This window comes from Rhipicephalus microplus, chromosome 1, assembly GCF_043290135.1.
Source record: "Rhipicephalus microplus isolate Deutch F79 chromosome 1, USDA_Rmic, whole genome shotgun sequence".
In the NCBI taxonomy this organism is placed as follows: Eukaryota; Metazoa; Arthropoda; class Arachnida; order Ixodida; family Ixodidae; genus Rhipicephalus; species Rhipicephalus microplus.
Genome location: NC_134700.1, coordinates 182,084,874 through 182,103,356, shown reverse-complemented (window position 1 = coordinate 182,103,356; position 18,483 = coordinate 182,084,874). Strand labels below are relative to the sequence as shown.

The 18,483-nt window shown below is 44.3% G+C and overlaps 1 protein-coding gene across 3 annotated transcripts in view; it reads left to right on the top strand.

Moving 5' to 3' along the window:
* LOC119178542 (adhesion G protein-coupled receptor L2) overlaps positions 1 to 18,483 on the top strand; it is an 81,942-nt gene that overhangs the window by 39,764 nt on the left and 23,695 nt on the right. For 2 of the 3 annotated variants that reach the window (XM_075888616.1, XM_075888622.1), the window contains exons 2-3: positions 15,588 to 15,872; positions 16,567 to 16,707. In XM_075888616.1, the coding sequence (XP_075744731.1) occupies positions 15,588 to 15,872; positions 16,567 to 16,707 (426 nt within the window). Of the gene's footprint in view, positions 1 to 9,413; positions 9,515 to 15,587; positions 15,873 to 16,566; positions 16,708 to 18,483 lie in introns of those variants that run through there. The other variant, XM_075888626.1, reaches the window with a different exon arrangement.

Below are 18,483 nucleotides of genomic sequence, written 5' to 3'. Positions count from 1 at the left end.
GATGACTCAAAGCCATCCGAAAACAAATCGGTTGCCTCACTGTCGGTGTCGCTGGACGCGTTGCTACGCTTCCTGGATGACGAAGTCCGGCGCGACGGTTGCACGCCTGGAACATTCTCAGGTGTGTCCTGAAGCATCACCGCAAAGGAGGGAGCGGCAGCTCCCAGGATTTCGAGGAAAACAAATTGAAAACACTGAGACACGGGCACAAGCGTTCTGTGAGAGAATCACTTCTGTGAGAGACCACTGTGTGACGTATCAGAAAACTATCATCCTCTGTGAGAGACCACTGTGTGACGTATCAGAAAACTATCATCCTCATTATAAACGTCTATGTGCTATTGAAATTGGGTAAATCCCACAATTCACGCCTGGTCCCTTATAATGAATAGTTAGCTCAGCAAAAAATGACTGTGAAGTGACGGCGGTGAGCCGAAGGCCCCGAGTACGCACAACGAGAGAATGTTAGCAACGGGAAATACAACAGCGGCTGCGAAAAGACCCCGAAGCGATGGAACGCATACGCCAACGATGACGCTTCCGCAGATATGTGACGGGCCTTAAATTTCGGTGTCAGCGCCGTGTTCTGCCTCTCAAAGCCAGTCACATGCACGTCATGTCTGTGACTGCCTTCGGTTTAACTCGAAGCACTCTGCACTGAGATTGAACGCAGAAAAACTTATAACATCACAGAGGTAAAACCTAGCAACGACGTAGAATCAGAGTTAAAAACATACATTACCTAGCTAAGGTCATCTAGAGTAGTCAATCAAAGTAGTCATGACGATCGTCCAATTTCGCTCTTCCAAGCCTTGCAAGGCTTAGTGCAAGTTTCACCAATTTTTAAAGACGATAGTCTTTCTTGGGGACCTTCGACGCAAAATTTTTGGTCTGTCTGTCTGTCTGTCTGTCTGTCTGTCTGTCTGTCTGTCTGTCTGTCTGTCTGTCTGTCTGTCTGCTTGTCCGCCCGTAACGGTACCCGAAACGGCACCAAAGAGGCCAAACTATACTCAAAACGGCCTATTCCATCCGCAGCGCCCACCAATATTGCTCAAGATTCAGCGTTCATACATGTGCGATTGTCAATTAAAAAGCAATTATTGCCCATATCTGAGGCCCCATAACAACATGTCAATATTCTGTATGTGTGTCTCTTACTAGAAAAGGCATACATAAGAAATTCTAAGGACCGTAGCGTTTATCACGTTGTGCTGACTATGCAACACTTGCACGAAAAGGCCAGCGTTTCCAACGCTTTGCTAAAACGACACGGTAGTGGTACCTACCCGTCACCTTGCGTTCTACACCTTATCATCTCCGAGCGCGCGCGCTTCTTTTTCCAAGATAACTGCTAGATAGCGCTGATGTCCCACGTGTGACGTGACGATGCGCTCGTTCGCCTCCGCTGCACGCTCGGGGCACTGTAACGCAGCGCCTCTAGAATACCATTCACTGATTTTTTTTTTGCGCAGAACATCAATTAAACGTTTTGTTCACTTTCTCCAGACGCAAGACTTTCCACATTTGCAGTGTAACATGCAGATATGGTGGCAGTTTTTGTTTGCTTTTCACAAAGCACGTCTATCGACATTGCCGGTCAACCCGACATACTCAGCATTTCTTAAATGAGGAGGAGCATGCCCTTAGACTGTGTGTTGTCTTCTTTCATCGTTTTTTTTTTGTCTAATACGCAGGCGTGAGCATGGGCTATAGGCGTTACTGAGAATTTTTAATACCCTATAGGGTATTATAAATACCCTATAGGGTATAAGCATTATAATGCTTTGAAACCAGCAATGGTCCATGACGTCTGCAGTTGTGTACAAACATCCCGATATAACGGCTAGAGTCCTGTACGCCTACCACTGGTTCGGGCTTCATTCTTCTCTACGCTCGGACTGAGTGATACCAGTTTTCAATATGACGAGAACGTTTCGTCGTTTTGAATAACCGGTATCAAAATTCATAATGCCCACCCGTGAACTTAGGATCATTAATTCGCACATTACGGACACACGCACGTTTTAGGACCCCATGCTGTTTTTTGAGATAGCATATTTATGCCCCCACAGCCTACCATATCGTTTTCCACTTGTCACCGATCAATCTGGCCAGGTGAGAATAAGAATGGTTCCGCAATTGCTAATCTGCGTCGTGGCATCATAGAATGTATACATACGATGACGACAGGGCTCGTGCTGAAGCAGTGCTCCTAAACGACTATGTTGTTACTCTCTCTACAAAGTTCAGATATTTGGAGGTTATTCATTGGCGTTCTGTATTTACGAGATTGTGGTCTGGCTTCATAATTTTGCAATGACATGCTTGGTATGTTTTAGTGGACTTCACGGTGTATTTGTGTGGAGGGAAATTTCGGCTGCATTACGAGTCAAACATGGCCCTGATTATCAATCAAGCCATAGTTGGGTGGCGGTAAACTTACTCATTTGTAGTAGTACTGCCGCGGAAGCGCTCCGCCTTGTTGGAAATTCTTAGCTTGCGGTGGGATGCTCAGTATAGGGCTTTCCTTGCGCCTGATGCTATGCCCGGTGAGTCAACTAAGCTGACGCTCCAGGTTGCCGCTGGTTAGCAGCTCTTCCCATTGCTCCGCTATTGAATGTGTTGTGGTGAGGCTGTTATACAATACAATACAGTACAATGCAATACAATACAATACAGATAATACAATGCTGCACAATAGCCCCTCCGCGGTGGTCTAGTGGCTAAGGTACTCAGCTGCTGACCCGCAGGTCGCGGGTTCAAATCCCGGCTGCGGCGGCTGCATTTCCGATGGAGGCGGGAATGTTGTAGGCCCGTGTGCTCAGATTTGGGTGCACGTCAAAGAACCCCAGGTGGTCGAAATTTCCGGAGCCCTCCACTACGGCGTCTCTCATAATCATATGGGGGTTTTCGAACGTTACACCCCACATATCAATCAATCAACAATACTGTACAATACAATGGAATACAATACATACTTACTTCCACAATTAAAGAGATTCTGGACATACCATGGTATAAAAGCTGAAAAACAGCTTTTAAACAAACGAACATCGGCAAATAGCTCGTTCTCCGTCAGATTCGTCGTCATCGAGGTTACCACATGCTCAGAGGTGTTTGCAAATTGTTTCACGTCGATCTTCCGTGCAGACAAGTCATTTCGATGGCAAAGCGGATTCTGGTTCTCTTTTGTGAACTATTCTCGCTGTGAGAAAGCCAGACGGTGCCGTGATGCTGCGTGTCGAGATTTTTTTTTTTTTTCGCAACGTTTACCGTTGGCAAACGACTGCATTCGCAGCTTCTAGTTTATACAACAATAGGAGAGACCCGCTCAAGTTTGCCCGCCGACGCCAGCGCTTGCCCTTCCCCTGCCAGAAAAAGCGCGCACTAGTAGCGTGTAGCGACCCTTCCGCTCCCTTTGGCTTCCGTGCATTTGCAAAGCGCGCGCTGCCCGTGAAACGCTCCTCGTTCCGCGATGTCACCCCAACAGAAAGGAGGAACTATTGCTGCATCGTCAACTGTCACAATAGCCATGCAAACACGAAGGGGTTGACTCCACCAGTGAAATCCTACCGATTCCCAAACAGATGGCATGAAAAAAGCAGACGACAGGAACGTATTAAAGCAGTGCGCCGAAAAAAGTCCATTGCTTTTTTGGTAGTTTTTATACAAAGTAAAAATGATTCAAGCAACACACAATGCAAAATTTTTAATCAATTAATTTTAATACGTAGCTATCTCCGTGAAGTTCTTGTATGAAATGTTTCTGTGTACACAAATGGACACAATTGTTAGTTTCTTTAATGGAGCATTTGGCATTGTATATGTTTTCACAGGTTTTGATTTAATATGCAGCACTTGTTTTATTTTGTCAACGTAAGGCGTTACTAACAGGATCACGGAAAACCCTTAAACGTATACTTATTTTCAGACTTCTTGTACATATTATACTTGAAGATGATAAAAAATTATTATTATCTGGCGCACTACAGATATGCTCAATGTTGATAACCATACAATATCTGAATAGAAAAAAACTCCCACGTATAAACGTTGTTGTGAACGGCACGATCTAATCTCTGCCACAATCTTATTTTGCTTAGGTGGAAGCGTCATTCTGTGAAGGCAGCCAGAGCAGCACAAAATTTCGTGGAGCAGGCTGTGCCACAAGGTGTTGCTCAAGATGATCAAGCAATGCCAGATGAAAAGAATTCTGTTTTCTTCGATGTCTATGACGCGCTTTCAAGTGATTTAGAATCGCTAGAGACGCCAGCGATGCAACTACATTTGCCGCTGGAGATGCGAAGCTTCCTCTTGAATGGGCAGGACCACGACAACTACGAAAACAAGACAAAATGCATTAGCCGTTGTTGCACGTTCATTGGCAGATACAGTGAACTAGTTGTTACGAAGTGTGCACGTGCAGCCCGTACAACTCGGTGCATTTTCCATAGTGACCAAGATAAAATGTCTTTATAGCAATGTGCTCTTCCCCCCCCCCCCCCAGATTGAACACACACAAAAAAAGTTTCTCTGAAAGCTGGGCGCTCATCATGGTGGTACGCACGCTGTTCGTGAACTCAAAGTACCTGCGATGAGAACGGTGATAATGCAAGGAAGGACACGCGACTGAGATGTCAATTTTTGTTGTGGGTCAGAAAGAAGCCCCAAATAGACCACTTACTTTTGAAGTGCTGTGTATATACCGCACGATAACTTGGATGGGTGCTAGTAAATTAAGGTATCCCAACTAATAGCAGTCACACCGCAGGAACCGCTTAACCTAAAGCACGAGAAGCGGCCTTACCCATGCATCCAGTAACAAGCATAGTGCATAGTGCACACAGCAAACCAAATAAAACAGGTATATAAATATGAACGTACAGAAAGTTGTATTCACCTCTAACTCCACGTCGTAAACAGCGTCGTCTTTCACTTGCGAAAAGCACTTCGCTCTGACGAGGACGGCGTCGTCTGCTACAACTTGCTTCGCATCGGCTACATGACTGAGCAGACGCTGCCATTTTACCAAATTGCTGCACGAAAAAAATCCTCAATTGCGGCAATCCTATTAAACGCGGACAGAAGCGTATAAATCATAACCGCGCGCGACGCGAAACTTTCAAAAAACACTTCCAGAACGCGTGCAGCGTGCGAGCAAAGCAACGCGTTTTCAAGGCAGGTTAAAGAGGACAGCGGAGGAGATTAACACTCGAGTAACCAATTTTCACCCCACATTGACTGACAGCGCCCTAAGGTCCCTAGATGAAGGAAGGTAGCGTCACTCATTGTTCTCGAGCCGTCCTCCTCACTCTCTCGAGAACTCCTCTTTTTCTCTGCCATCCGCGTCTGTAATTGGTGCATTACTTGCACGTGGTCTTGCAAATGGCTGGTGGTGTTATTTATTATTATGCAAAAGGTTCAAAACGAGTACGCATGCGCATATGGCTCCAGCCGAATTCTCGCCGTGACCAAAGACAAAATCGTAGCCAGAACATAAACTGAAGAGGAGGAGGGTTTCGGTGTGCGCTAAGTCAACCAAGATTGTTTCGCCATGCTCGTTCAATGCAACATCTGCGTTTTTCAGCAATGCTGCGTTGCCGTAAACAACAGAAAATGGTTTCGCTCTCTTCAACTTACCTCGTGCTTTCCGAGATGAAGCGCACCATTAAGTGCAACCATGAACCATTTCACACGAATGCTTTCGTGAAACTCCGTCAACGTATGTCGACGCGGATCTGCGAAGCGAGTTCACTTGTCGGTTTTTATTGAAACGCCAGGCGCACGTCTAATGCGTGTCTAGTGCATGCCAATTGGTACAAATACATGTGGGTATGCACGTATACAGAACAGCTGTAGGTTGTAATCAACGCACCTTCAGAAACATTTCACTCTTGACCAGTTCCCGCTTGAGCCGAAACGCGCTGCTTCGAGACACCTCACCAGTAGAACTCTCACTTTTCAGGAAGTTCCCAGCACCGCATCAGAATCACATGGCATCAGAATTGTCCAAATGGACACATTTAAAAAAAAAGTCATCGCAGTGCTGCTGGACGAGTGTTCGTACCAGTCTGGTCGTAGTTTTTTTTCTTGCCTGTGCACAAGCCGGTTGTAATCAATCGTCACAACGTCACGCCCTGTGGCCACTCACAGGATCCAGCAAGAAGCACGTTCACTGTGTCACAGCACGAACAAAACACAATCGGAAAAGTGGACTAGTTAGAACTGGACGAAATACCGTGGCCGTGGAACTAAACTGTACTACGCGAGGCGAGATGGCTAGTGGTGTAAAGTATAGAACTGCCCAACGTTGCCGGTTGAGTAACGCACATCCCGCTTGCTCTTGTGTTGTGCCGTTTATGTTCATAAAGGTAACTGTTTATTCTACGTCTTATTTTGTTCCATTTTGTTTCATTTACATCTATTCACCGTAGCAACAGAACCCAAACATTCGCTTTTGGATGAAAGTTTTAAACCTTCTAGGGGGCGCTTCAGGCAAATAGGCGAGGAGGAAAAGGGAGGGTGTCGCTACCTTGGAAATTTGTTTCATCTAGGGACCTTACAGCGCCCGGCTCTGCAGCGCCTCCCTCGGCGTGGGTTTCCCCTATAGTACGCACTATTGCATTCTGCTTATGTAAGTAAAATATTTTTGGGTGTTCTTAAATCTGGCACCGACCAGTTTTAAGCAAGCGGGCTTGTGCCTTGATTACTGTGTAGATGCTTGTTTTTATTGTTATTTTTGATCCTTTTCTTCTTTCACAGTAAGAGCGTGCGCAATGTTGGAATCACGAAGACAGAACGATACACTTCCCCGTGCACTTCTTCCCGAGTCATGTTCGCATTATGGTGCCCGCAAAAAGCTCACTCTCTTCCTCGTGGTATTTACTGTACCATATAACAGCTGAAACTGGGATTCAACCGTACGTATATATTCTAACGTTGCTCCTATTCCGATGCAATCCCAACAAGATGCCAAAAAAAAAGGCTTTCAGAAAAGATTTCACCGATAAACTAGCACACTACTAGCTCTGAAGTGTGTTTAGCGTCACTGAACTATAGGAAACACTGGAAAATGGATATCACGCGACCATGTACTGTTGTGCACAGAAAAAAAGATTTTGGGAATGCCAGAGCGCACCAATTTTCATGAATTGTCACTAGTTGAATAAAGTATGTTTGTTAGCAACAGGCATTATTGATTCTGACTGTTGTTTTTTGTTAGCAGAGTAGCCAGATTGGGGGATGTGTATTTTAGGATGCCAATAATGCAGCACTAAACTTTCTGTGGGCCTGTGCGAAAATTATTTCCTAGGTAGACTGAATTGGAATATATCAAGAAACTCCCTTCCCCCTTAACCAATGAACAAGCTTAGCCAAGGTATTTTTAGAGCACAACTTTATGTACCCGTTCCTGCACTAAGCGATATCGCCGACAAGCTTAGCCACGGTAGTTTTAGAGCACAACTTTATGTACCCATTCCTGCACTAAGCGACATCGCCGCCAGTGGCGTAACTGCGCAAACGAGTGCGTACCACGGAAATTCGGCAAGCATCAATGCCGTGTATAGCATGTGCAATAGACCAATGAAAACGAAAGCATGCGCCGCATAAATTAGGCAAGCAAATGAAAGGAATGGTGTAGTTAGCACTGAGTCATGCTACAGATATCAACAGGCAACATTGTCTCACTAATGTAGACAATACCTTCAGATCCTAGCTGCTTCGGAAAACCCAGCCCGGACATAACGCTAGCTGATGAATTTCGTCGGTTGCATTCTCAGGAACTCTAAACTTCCAAGGGCTACACTATGAGTGAGCAGCCACACTTCTTATCTATGTTCGCTTCCTTGCCGCTCACCCCTAAGTCATACATCACAATCCCATTCATGAGCATTACTCTGTACTTTACCTCTCTGAAATATGTATGGATTTGAAACAACATATCGAAGTCGTATACTGCCAGTACTGTTTCTGGCGCTCGCAGAGACCAGTACAGAGCGGGGGGAGTGGCTATCTTCTTACTTGCGGGTATCTCTGCAGCACCCATCGAAATATTTCGTACCTCAGATGAAGTTGGTGAACTGTATGCCGTAAATCAGGACAACGGTTTGCTGGTAGAGGCTGTGTGCTTTTCTCCCACCACACCTACCAAAAACTTCGTGCACTTCCTGCACTCCGCATTAGCCCGGACATCGACCTACACCAACGTTAGGTGTGCGTGACTAATAAATACAAACAAGATCTTTCTGCAACTTATGCATAAGATCATCCCATTCCATAAGAACATCCCATTTCTTTCCACCGTGAACCATTCCACTGCTGCTATGGCCTGGCGAAACAGTTGCAAGGACCTCGTCTTTGAAAACCAGGAAATGGTATGCAAGCTGAACATATCTCCAATCACAGAGTCTCCTTCATTACAATAAGGGACAGGCAGACGTTTATTCCCTAGTGAGAGACTTGTGAAGAATAAATAGTGGCGTGCTACTTTGCATAATTACATGTCTCTCTCTAATTGTTTATTTAAACTTATCGCAAAATCAAAACACAATAACAGCTGAACTTATAATTTTCATTAGGCAGTATCGTAATCATTGGTCATACATTTTGTTCCCTGCGGCAACGGGGGGTATTTGGGTATACTGTCAATGAAGTTTTATACTGTTACTGCAAGACTCATGTTCAAGTGGCAGGGTAATTTTGTATATATATAGCGGGTGAGATGCCCGAATCAAAGGAACGTTACTTTCTGGTGCGGAATTTATTTTCAATACTGGCAGTTTCATTTGGAAACCAAGGCAGGGTGGGGGGAGGGGCATACCGATAACAACGTGAGCATGCAACAGAATCACACACTGACTGAGAATACACGCGAAAGGCTTAGCTACTGCATGACAACTACATGTTGGCTGGTTTATGAGGTTTAACGTCACAAAGCAAAGCCGACACTGTGAGAGGCGCCATAGCGAAAGGCTCCAGATAATTTTCACCTCCAAAGGTTCCTTGACATGCACTAAAATTGAACAGTACGTGGGAGGTAGGCTCCATTGTAATGCGACCACCACGGGAGGGATCAAAACCACGCCTTTCGGGTAAGTAGCGGAATACCAATACCACCGCGTGGGCTGTCACCTACGTCTTTAGTTGCATCTGTTTTTCCCGCACAAACAGGAAAACAGAGCTTGTCGACATTCTCGAGTGTCTAATTGCAGCGGACTCAGTTCGCGAGTGGAGAGCACTTTATGCTGTCGCTGTATGCAGCGGACACGAGAGGCTTGTTCACTGAGGCCGCTTATCAGTGAAGGTAGAGTTCATCGTAACAGGTGCTGGCTGCACCAAACTAATGAGTTGGCAAACATGGGCGCAGTACTTATACGGCGTCGAAAAACAGCTGGTAACCCCAAAGACGACGACGCTCCAGCGGCAGACTGGCCAACGGTCGACATGAAGGCCCATTGGCAACGATTGCTCTGGCTTGCAGGCTTGCTCAGGGCGACACAAACGGCGCAGAACTGTGAGTTGAATAATCGGAATTTCCAAGCGTGTTTCAAATCTACCCCTTCGTGTGGGTGTAATTCCACAATTCACAAAAATTATTACCGAAATGACAGTTCGGCACTTCTGAAGACTACAGTAGTGATACCAAAAGAATTGAAAATTTGGGTCTATATGTAAGCATAAAGCATAAAAGCCTTCAGGACCTTATTGTTCATGTCTTGTAGCATCGCGTGAAAATGTATCAACTAAAAAAGTTTCAACTGCATTTATGCGATAATCACTGTCGAACATCGTTTGAGGAAACATGGCGAAGACATACCACCTCCGGACAGGCCTTCGACCAAGAGAGCTGCTGGACGTGTACATAGACAAGGTCATCATGGGAAAGTAACGATTGGTATTGAAGAGCATGCGCAGCCTTATCCAGTAATTAGCTTTACAACACTTTACGCTAATGAAAGATGACAACTTAGAAAGCTACATTATCTACAAAGACAAGCATGACCATTAATCATGTGCAGGTTAAACCACTGTACTTGAAGATCCACGGACAATTTCTGATCGCATCTCAATTAATAAGTGGATGTCATAAGGCACCGAGGCATTGAGTGTTTCAAGTGCTACACCATTTATAAAACAGCGAAGCTGTTTAAGCTACTGGTAATTTGTGCGCCACCGTACAAAACTCCTCAGATGCACCACAGTTATTGAGCAGGTGCCTTAGGTGCGAGCATAAGCGAAAACTGTGCTGAGAGGATTGGAGTGCGTGAAGAACATGAAAGAGAGGGATAGAATAAAGAATAAAAGAAAAATAGAGAAAAATGAAGAGAATATATACATGAAGAGATAGAAATACAGAGTAATACAGAGTAATACAGAGTAATACAGAGTAAAAAACAATGCGACAGACACAAAAATTGATAGAAAAAAACTCATAGCAAGATAGAAAAAGAAACAGAAGGCAATAGCAAGAAAGAGGCACTAACAAACGATGCTAGAGAGAGAGCAAAGAGGGAAAGAGTGAGAAAGATTTGATTGATTTGTGGGGTTTAACGTCCCGAAACCACCATATGATTATGAGAGACGCCGTAGTGGAGGGCTCCGGAAATCTCGACCACCTGGGGTTCTTTAACGTGCGCCCAAATCTGAGCACACGGGCCTACAACATTTACGCCTCCACCGGAAATGCAGCCGCCGCAGCCGGGAATCGAAGCCGCGACCTGCGGTTCAGCAGCCGAGTACCTTAGCCACTAGATCACCGCGGCGGGGCAAAGAGTGAGAAAGAGAAAAACATATTAAGAGAGAAAGAAATAGAAAGAAAGAGATAAATATAAAGAGATATAAAAGTGCTTCAAAACGTAGATACAAGAAACATAGTAGCCAGGAGAGAAAGTCAGAAAAACAAAAAATAAAAAGAAACAAGGAAGGATCCCCACTCTTCCTACATTCACGCTTGGCCCCAACAGAAACAGACAACCTGATTTTTTTCAAAATCGACTTCGACAGTTTTAATATTCCGGCTTGCGTCACCACGCATAACTCCGGTGTATCTGTACCTCGTCTGTGTGAACCCACACAATCTTTTAGTGATCTCCTTTCAAGAGATCATCCTCACGCTGTTTCAGCACCCAGCAATTGTTGGTATTAACGATCGCTTGACGGATATAGCGAGTCTTTCAGCTCAGTTAACTTATTCGAAACGCTGAATTAGGACTGCATATAGTTAGTCTGCAGCAATATTAAGAGCGTGTTAGAGCCTTCTTCAACGTAATGCTTTAAGCGTTATTTAACATGCCTTCCTGCTCTTCTGCTGCTAAAGATTTTGGAGCCTCCTCTACATTCTAGTCGTATTTATTACCTTCCAATTCCTGTTAGCACTCTCGGCGGATAATAGAGTTTTGTTGCGCTGAAAGATGCTAGTCTTCTAAATATATGTCAGGTGTTTTTACGTGCACAAAACACAAAATTATGAAGGATACCTAAGCGGCTCGCACATTCAGGATATCGCGTTCTTCTCTATGATACTTTCCGGTGGATGGTGACAAAAACATGGTAACACCTTCACAAAGTATCTTTAAATCATGTATTTAAAAATCATTGTTCCGCCTCAAACAATGAAATGGAGAATTGACTGAGAACATCAATATTGTTATCTTTCAAGAAGAATGCGCCGAAAAGTTTACGCGTAGTTATATCTTCAATTCCGCCGAGGGTCCTTACATTGTGGAATCTCGGCTCACAAGGGCAGGTTTTGACATGCGCCTAAAGGTGCACCGCAAAATCATTTGTTAAGTTATTCGTATGTTTTCTCCTGTGATCATTGACGCATTTGCTTGTTTGTTCCACATAGAACTTCCCTGTGGTTCGGGTGGGTTCATACACCACACCTGTAGAACAGCGAGAGTAAAGGTTGTCTGGCGCACGTGCTCAGAATGGCAGTCAGTCTTAAAAGTGTCCATGCTCCAGGGGCCCTTCTAAGGCCGCAATTTTTCTGCCATCGTCTGTGACCAGCAGATGACAGGGAGAGTGGAAAAGAACTAGTATTCCTGTAACTGCTTGCGCAGCACATGCAAGGACACTAAAAATAACCGCAGGAGCTCAAGACCCCTGTCACTCGAGGCTGACTGTAATGGAGACTCCCGGATTAACTTTGAATTCCAGCACGTCTTTATAGCGCGCTTTATTATACCTAGGAGGGAGCAGCTGCAAATTGTATCCACCAAAATGCAGGCGCTACAGTTTCGATTAGCTGTATAAGGACAACTTTGGTTCACGCTCGTTGTGCCATTTCTGATTTCTTTTTGATTGCGCCTTAATCTTGATTGCCACAAAATACAATGAACATCCATTTTCAAACTTTTGCTTGCGCTAGTTCGTTATGGAATGGCAAATCATGATTTCACTGCCTTGGTCTTCACCGCAGCATGTGTCGATATAGCATCCGCTTGCGCGCATGTTCGATTGGATGACACTTGAGATGACATCTCGTTTTTATCACGTGTCCCGGTGTCGTGTCGCCGCGTCCTAGTGATCTGGGCATTCGAAGCCCCATAAAGCGAAACTAGGCCCTATTGTTGATAAAACAAAATTTAAGCCTAAAAGCGGAACGTTTCTGTAACTATCTTGCATGGCCCCTATCTTCTCCCAACGAACATGATCAGTCACGGCGCCTTTCAGGGTGACGTTTCCACGTGTACAATTTACAGAAAAGTTATCTTGCTCAAGATCTTGTGCGGATGTCCAACTGACATAATATCAAGAGTATTGGCTGACCGCACATAGTTTTCTTTAATGCAAGTACCTTATTGAAGACGAGTAGATAATGAAACCAAGGAAAGTATAGAGAAAGTTCATCGTACTGTTTTAAGTTTAGTTGTGTTTAATTGTGGTATACACGGGAAAAAAGGGAAGCGGATGAAGGTGGCGGGTTGCCAGTGGCAAGTTGTCTTTTTTTACTACATTACTTTTTCGAATCTAAAGTAGAGTTATCAGGATATAGCTAAAGCAGTACATTTAAAGTTTCATATACCTTCTTTGGTTTCATTATCAGCTGAATTGCATTAAGGCTGTGTCAAAGAAACAAGGTCTCCGAAATTCCCTTCTTTCAAATAATATACCTATGGCCCTTACGTATTCCCAGGGGAGAAGTAAATCCGAACTAATGCTCCTCAACACACAAGTACCCTGCTTGTTTGTATCTTCCTTTTTTTTGCATTCGTATATCCATCCGCTTAGGTAGCAACAGCAGTGATCTTCCTAGTTTACGTCAGCGCTTGCATATAATAAGCTAGCTGGACTAGCGTACGACACTATGTGTACGACCCTCCAGTCAAAGAGTCTCGCAGCTACGAAAAAATAGTACTTGAGTGCTCGTAGACTTGCGTGTCGTACCACGCAAACACTAAGAGTGGACAGAAGAGTCAGTTACACAGCCCCAAACTGACTCACAATTGAAATGTGAAAAGCGTGGGGAGGTTCGTCTTGCTATAGCCGCAACCAGCATTTATGACAACGTACCTTGCACAAACTTCGAAAATTCTGGACGTAAAAATGCTAGATTCACTTTGACTACCTCAGGATTAGTGGAAAGTTAAGCGCTGTTCTCTCCTCACTGCCCCTTCCATCTCACACAGACACACACAACACATTGGGAACCTACGCCTAAGAGTACGTACATTCGTCATGTGTGGACTCAAAAGCTTAGAGCTTTAACTCAGATAAAACCTGCTAACTTCGAGCGGTTATAATATAACCATATGAAATGTTGCATGAAACGGTTGTGCAAGTGCACATAACTAGATTTGCAGATGGAGGTAAGCAGATTTCGAACTTTGACCTCTCCCGCACACGTCTGCAGTAACTCGGCGGAAATACGCCCACCTGGCCAGCAATACCCGAAGCATCATGTCCTGCAGTATATCAGCTATCGGCTGGATTATATACGCATGTGAACCATATGTAGCGGACGTTGGTGATAAACTACTTGCAGTTACACATTGCTGCTGTCGACGGTTCCCTGTTGATATAACAGTCCATGCTGCAGTGGTTGATTTGTGGTCGCTGACACTTATGAAGTAAACGTTATCGCAGCCTAGTCGCTGGCCACCTATTGTGCAAAGATAACCCATATTTCGCAGAAGCAGGTTTGACTTTAGCAATATGCCCTGAGAATATGAAGCCAGTAATAATCTACCTTGTCGTTATTAGTCGTCACACCTGGTGAGCCGCTGTGCATTCAGCTGTTGCGAAGGGACGAGTGCCTGTCAGCATTGTTATTGCATAGCAAGCATTTTATTTGTGTGAGAGGAGCGGGGATCGATATGCCAAAATTGGAATGAAATATTACGTGTTGTGGAACGCAGTCGAGGAATACTGTGCATCTACATTGTACATTTACCTGAAAAGTAGAATCCTTCAGAATATAGACCAGCTGGAAAGTTCTACTTCCTCACAAATTTCTCGTTTTCACTGTCTTTTAAGCGTGAAATGTATTCAAACAATATTAGTAATACGCGAATTAGTTTACTAAGTACAAATGCTTTCAAATGTAGTTGCCAAGCATAATATAAAAAGTGTCATCAAATGAGGCTGTGGGCGCAAATTGAATAGTGTTGTGAATTCTCGTGCGTTTAAAAAAAGCGTGTAACAATTTAGAGCATTTAGTACTCAACAATAGAAGAGCAGTTAGCCGTCTCTCGTACACGTGCAAAGTATATTGAAGTATATAATGACGACGCCACGAACATCTGCAGCAGTAGTCAAAAGTTCCCTAGCCACTATCCCATGAACTCTAATGGCAGTGCCCTCTCGTGATTTTGGACATCATCTGTGGCTTTGCGATTGACACGTGTTTTGCTCATGATTGAAGAATACTTGCGTCTTACACCACTGAAAAAATGCACACGATATAGAGGCCTGGTAACTTTTGACCACCGCGGTGCATACGAGAATGCTAAAGAACTTCATGTGGTCCTGATTTGTATTGGAGACATCCGATACTACATACATCGTTTATAATAATCATTTTCTGGCTCACCAAACTCTAAACTTATTCTTTAAATTCTGAAAATTTTCTGATAATTACATAATATAATAAATGTACAATTAGCAAGTTGCTGGTGCACTTGACCCACTAAGATTCCGATTCGAATATTGAGGACCGTGCTATGATTGATTTATTGATTGGTTGATATGTACGGTTTGACGTCCCAAAACCACCGTATGATTATGTAATGGAGGGCTTCGGTAATTTCGACTGGCATGTGTTTCTTAACGTGCAACCAAGTATGAGCACAAAGGCCAACAGCATTTTCACCTCAACCGAATCGAGGACTATGCCCTCAATTATCATTGCCCGAAAAGTGGTGCTTACCCTTCTAAGTGCGTGTTCACTGAATATAGAGTGCGTTTTCTAACGAACTGCTCGCAATACACACTATTACGACAACATAATAACATTTCCTTTATATCACAGAATTCTCCTGCTATGAAGTGTTCTAGAAAACAAGAAACAGTTCAGTTTGCTTTGCTCATTGCCCCATTTTTGTTTATAGGAAAATTAAATTCCACCTAAGAAAAAAAATTTTCAGGTTCGGAACTAGAATGCCACACCACCTCCTCGATTACAACGGCAAGGCTGACTGAGAGCCCGGCTGAAACAGCACCATCGCCGGACGTTGCACATGGCAACACAACAGTCTCACCGCCGGCTACAAGTACTGCATCAGAACCTGAAGACGCCTTCCAGAAACGCCTAAACATGCTACTTAAGGAGCAGAAGCTGGTACTTGCACCTGCACCCGAAGGCAAGAGCCGGCGTCGGCGCGCAGTCATGCAGAAAGCCTCTGAAGTCTGGGCGCTGTTTCGTGGAACGCGTAAGTATTCAAGCATACAACACGCACAGAGAATTGACGATGTATATATTCATATGACAACTTCCTTCGTGCAAATTTGCGGCGTTTAAGCTGGAAAAAGCAGGGATTGCGCAGTGCATAAATCAGCTGGCTACTTTGTGCTGGAGAAAAAAGGCATACGGAGCAAAGCAATGCAGAAGGTAAAATGCACTGAGAAAGCGCAACATGTAAGAGAAAAATGACTTATTTCCACCTATAAAATTCATTTCCTCCTATAGTTGGAAACAAATCCTTTTGTCTTACATGGTGCGCTTTCTCAGTGCGTTTTGCCTTCTGCATTGCTTTGCTCCGTTTGCCACTTTTTCTCCAGCATACACTAGCCAGCTATACAAAGCTGACGGAGGGGTTGAGAATAAAAGGGTCTGATATGGACAAGAAAAATTGTCGAACGCTCGTATATCAGATATACAGGAAGATGACATAGACAAGCTGCAAACAGAAAAACCCCTTAATATTGGATGTGTTCATGCTTAACAAAAGGGATTACTTTCAATTCGCCCAACACAAACCGGTGCGCCATACGTTCAGTACTTGTTCACCAACTACGGAGGTACTGTTTTCGTAAATTCAGATTAGTGTAAGCTCAGCTAAGCATCCCGCGATTATAGCATCCTGCCTGTTATTAACAGCGGTCCTTCCTATTAATGGACCGCAGACTTGATCGATACTGAGCTGCAGAAAAGGCGAGATCTACCGGATATGGACAAGTGTGAAGAGACTGTATACCGGGGAATCACATGGCCAGCGACGCCACCGGACAAGTGCGCCGAGATGGACTGCCCCAACTGGAACGTTGGTAAGCGCTCTGCGTGGACGGAACCGACACCTGCGTAGACGCATACTCGAGATTCTGAAGTGAATGGTTGTTGAACGTACTTCGAAGATTTCCAAAAGAAACCAATTCCGTGCGTGAGCAAATCACCGTGCACCCTCCACCTGCCTGCGATTGGGGAATGGCAATGAGTGAACGACAAAAGCTAGTTTCCTGGGCTATCGTATTTACCTGTATACTGCCAGCCCTTCATAGTACTGACTAACTGTGACTGGATGGTGAGTGATGTAGACTCGTGTCTTTTATTACTGAGTTGGATTAATGACCACAAAAGGTTTGTTACGGGTTCCTAGTGCTAGCTAATTGTGAGAGTTTTTGAAGGGTAATTTTAGCATTGACATATATTGGAGGCGGTATATTGACTGAAATTTCGTGCATGCTCTCCCATGTTCACCTGTGTTGGATAACATGGGCTGGTATTGTGCAGAGTATCTGTGGTTACAAACGCCGCATTATCTTCTTTAAATATCCTCGATGCAGATAAACTAACCAGAGTTAGCTTTGTCTGGTAATTTCATTACCTATATGCATTAAATAAGACCTTACGGTCGATGTTTGGTGGCGGCTACTCTTCTCCTCTGACGTGATAAGCGTCCTCGTGATGTTTTTACCAAGTACCTATTGATTTAAAAAAATCACCATCGTACACTTTTTTATTTCCCTATTAAACAAATGAACAAATCAATCAATTGAAGGATCGATCAGTCATTTATGTAATAAATGTTCCTAGGACTGATTGATTGATATCGCCCCGCCGCGGTGGTCTGGTGGCTAAGGTACTCGACCGCTGACTCGTAGGCCGCGCGATCAAATCTCGGCTGCAGTGGCTGCATTTTCGATGGAGGCGAAAATGCAGTAGACCCGTGTGCTCAGATTTGTGTGCTCGTTCAAGAACCCCGGGAGGTCAAAATTTCCCGTGTCCTCTCTAACGGCATCTCTCATAATCATATGGTGGTTTTGGAATGTTAAACCGAACATATCAATCATCAATCTGGATGATTAATGATTCTGAGCACAAATCTGAGCACACGGGCCTACTGCATTTTGGCCTCCATTGAAAATGCAGCCGCCGCAGCCGGAATTCGAACCCACGACCTTCGGGTGAGCAGCCGAGTACCTTAGCAGACCACCGCGGTGGGCAATGTTCCTAGGGTCAAACATATGATCACTATGAACGCACGCACGCACGATAAAAGGTGTTTAAAGAAACCAAAATTATTAGTATTTTATTGAACTGATAACATACATACAAAAGTATAATACACTCGATTGGGAGAAAGGGGTGTCCCAGAAATTCGCTTGGTCCACGCTTGCAAGGTAACTTGTAATCAAGAAGCCGAGATGGCACTTGATGTCTGTCATCTTCTATTTATTGAAATACTGTTTATCGCAAAGTAGTAGCATGGATTAAAGCCACAATTCAAGTGCAGGGACGTGGGCCGAGTGCCTCAACAGGTATGAGATAAGAACAGCAGGAAACATCGTCATACGAGATCGAGTTAGGGTCAAGAACCTCACCCTTACCCGCTTCATGCTTGGATGTTAATGGGCGTACCTGTAGTTAATACGGCAGATCGTCTGATATCGCGCACCGATGTGACGGCGCTTCGCGATCCTTATAGCTCTACACGAAAAAACAGAATAAGCGTTTTAAAAAGTGAGGTCTTTTCTATAGACCAGTCTTTTAAACGGTCCCTTCACTCCATAAAAGCAACAAGAGTCCATGACCTTCGGTTACTT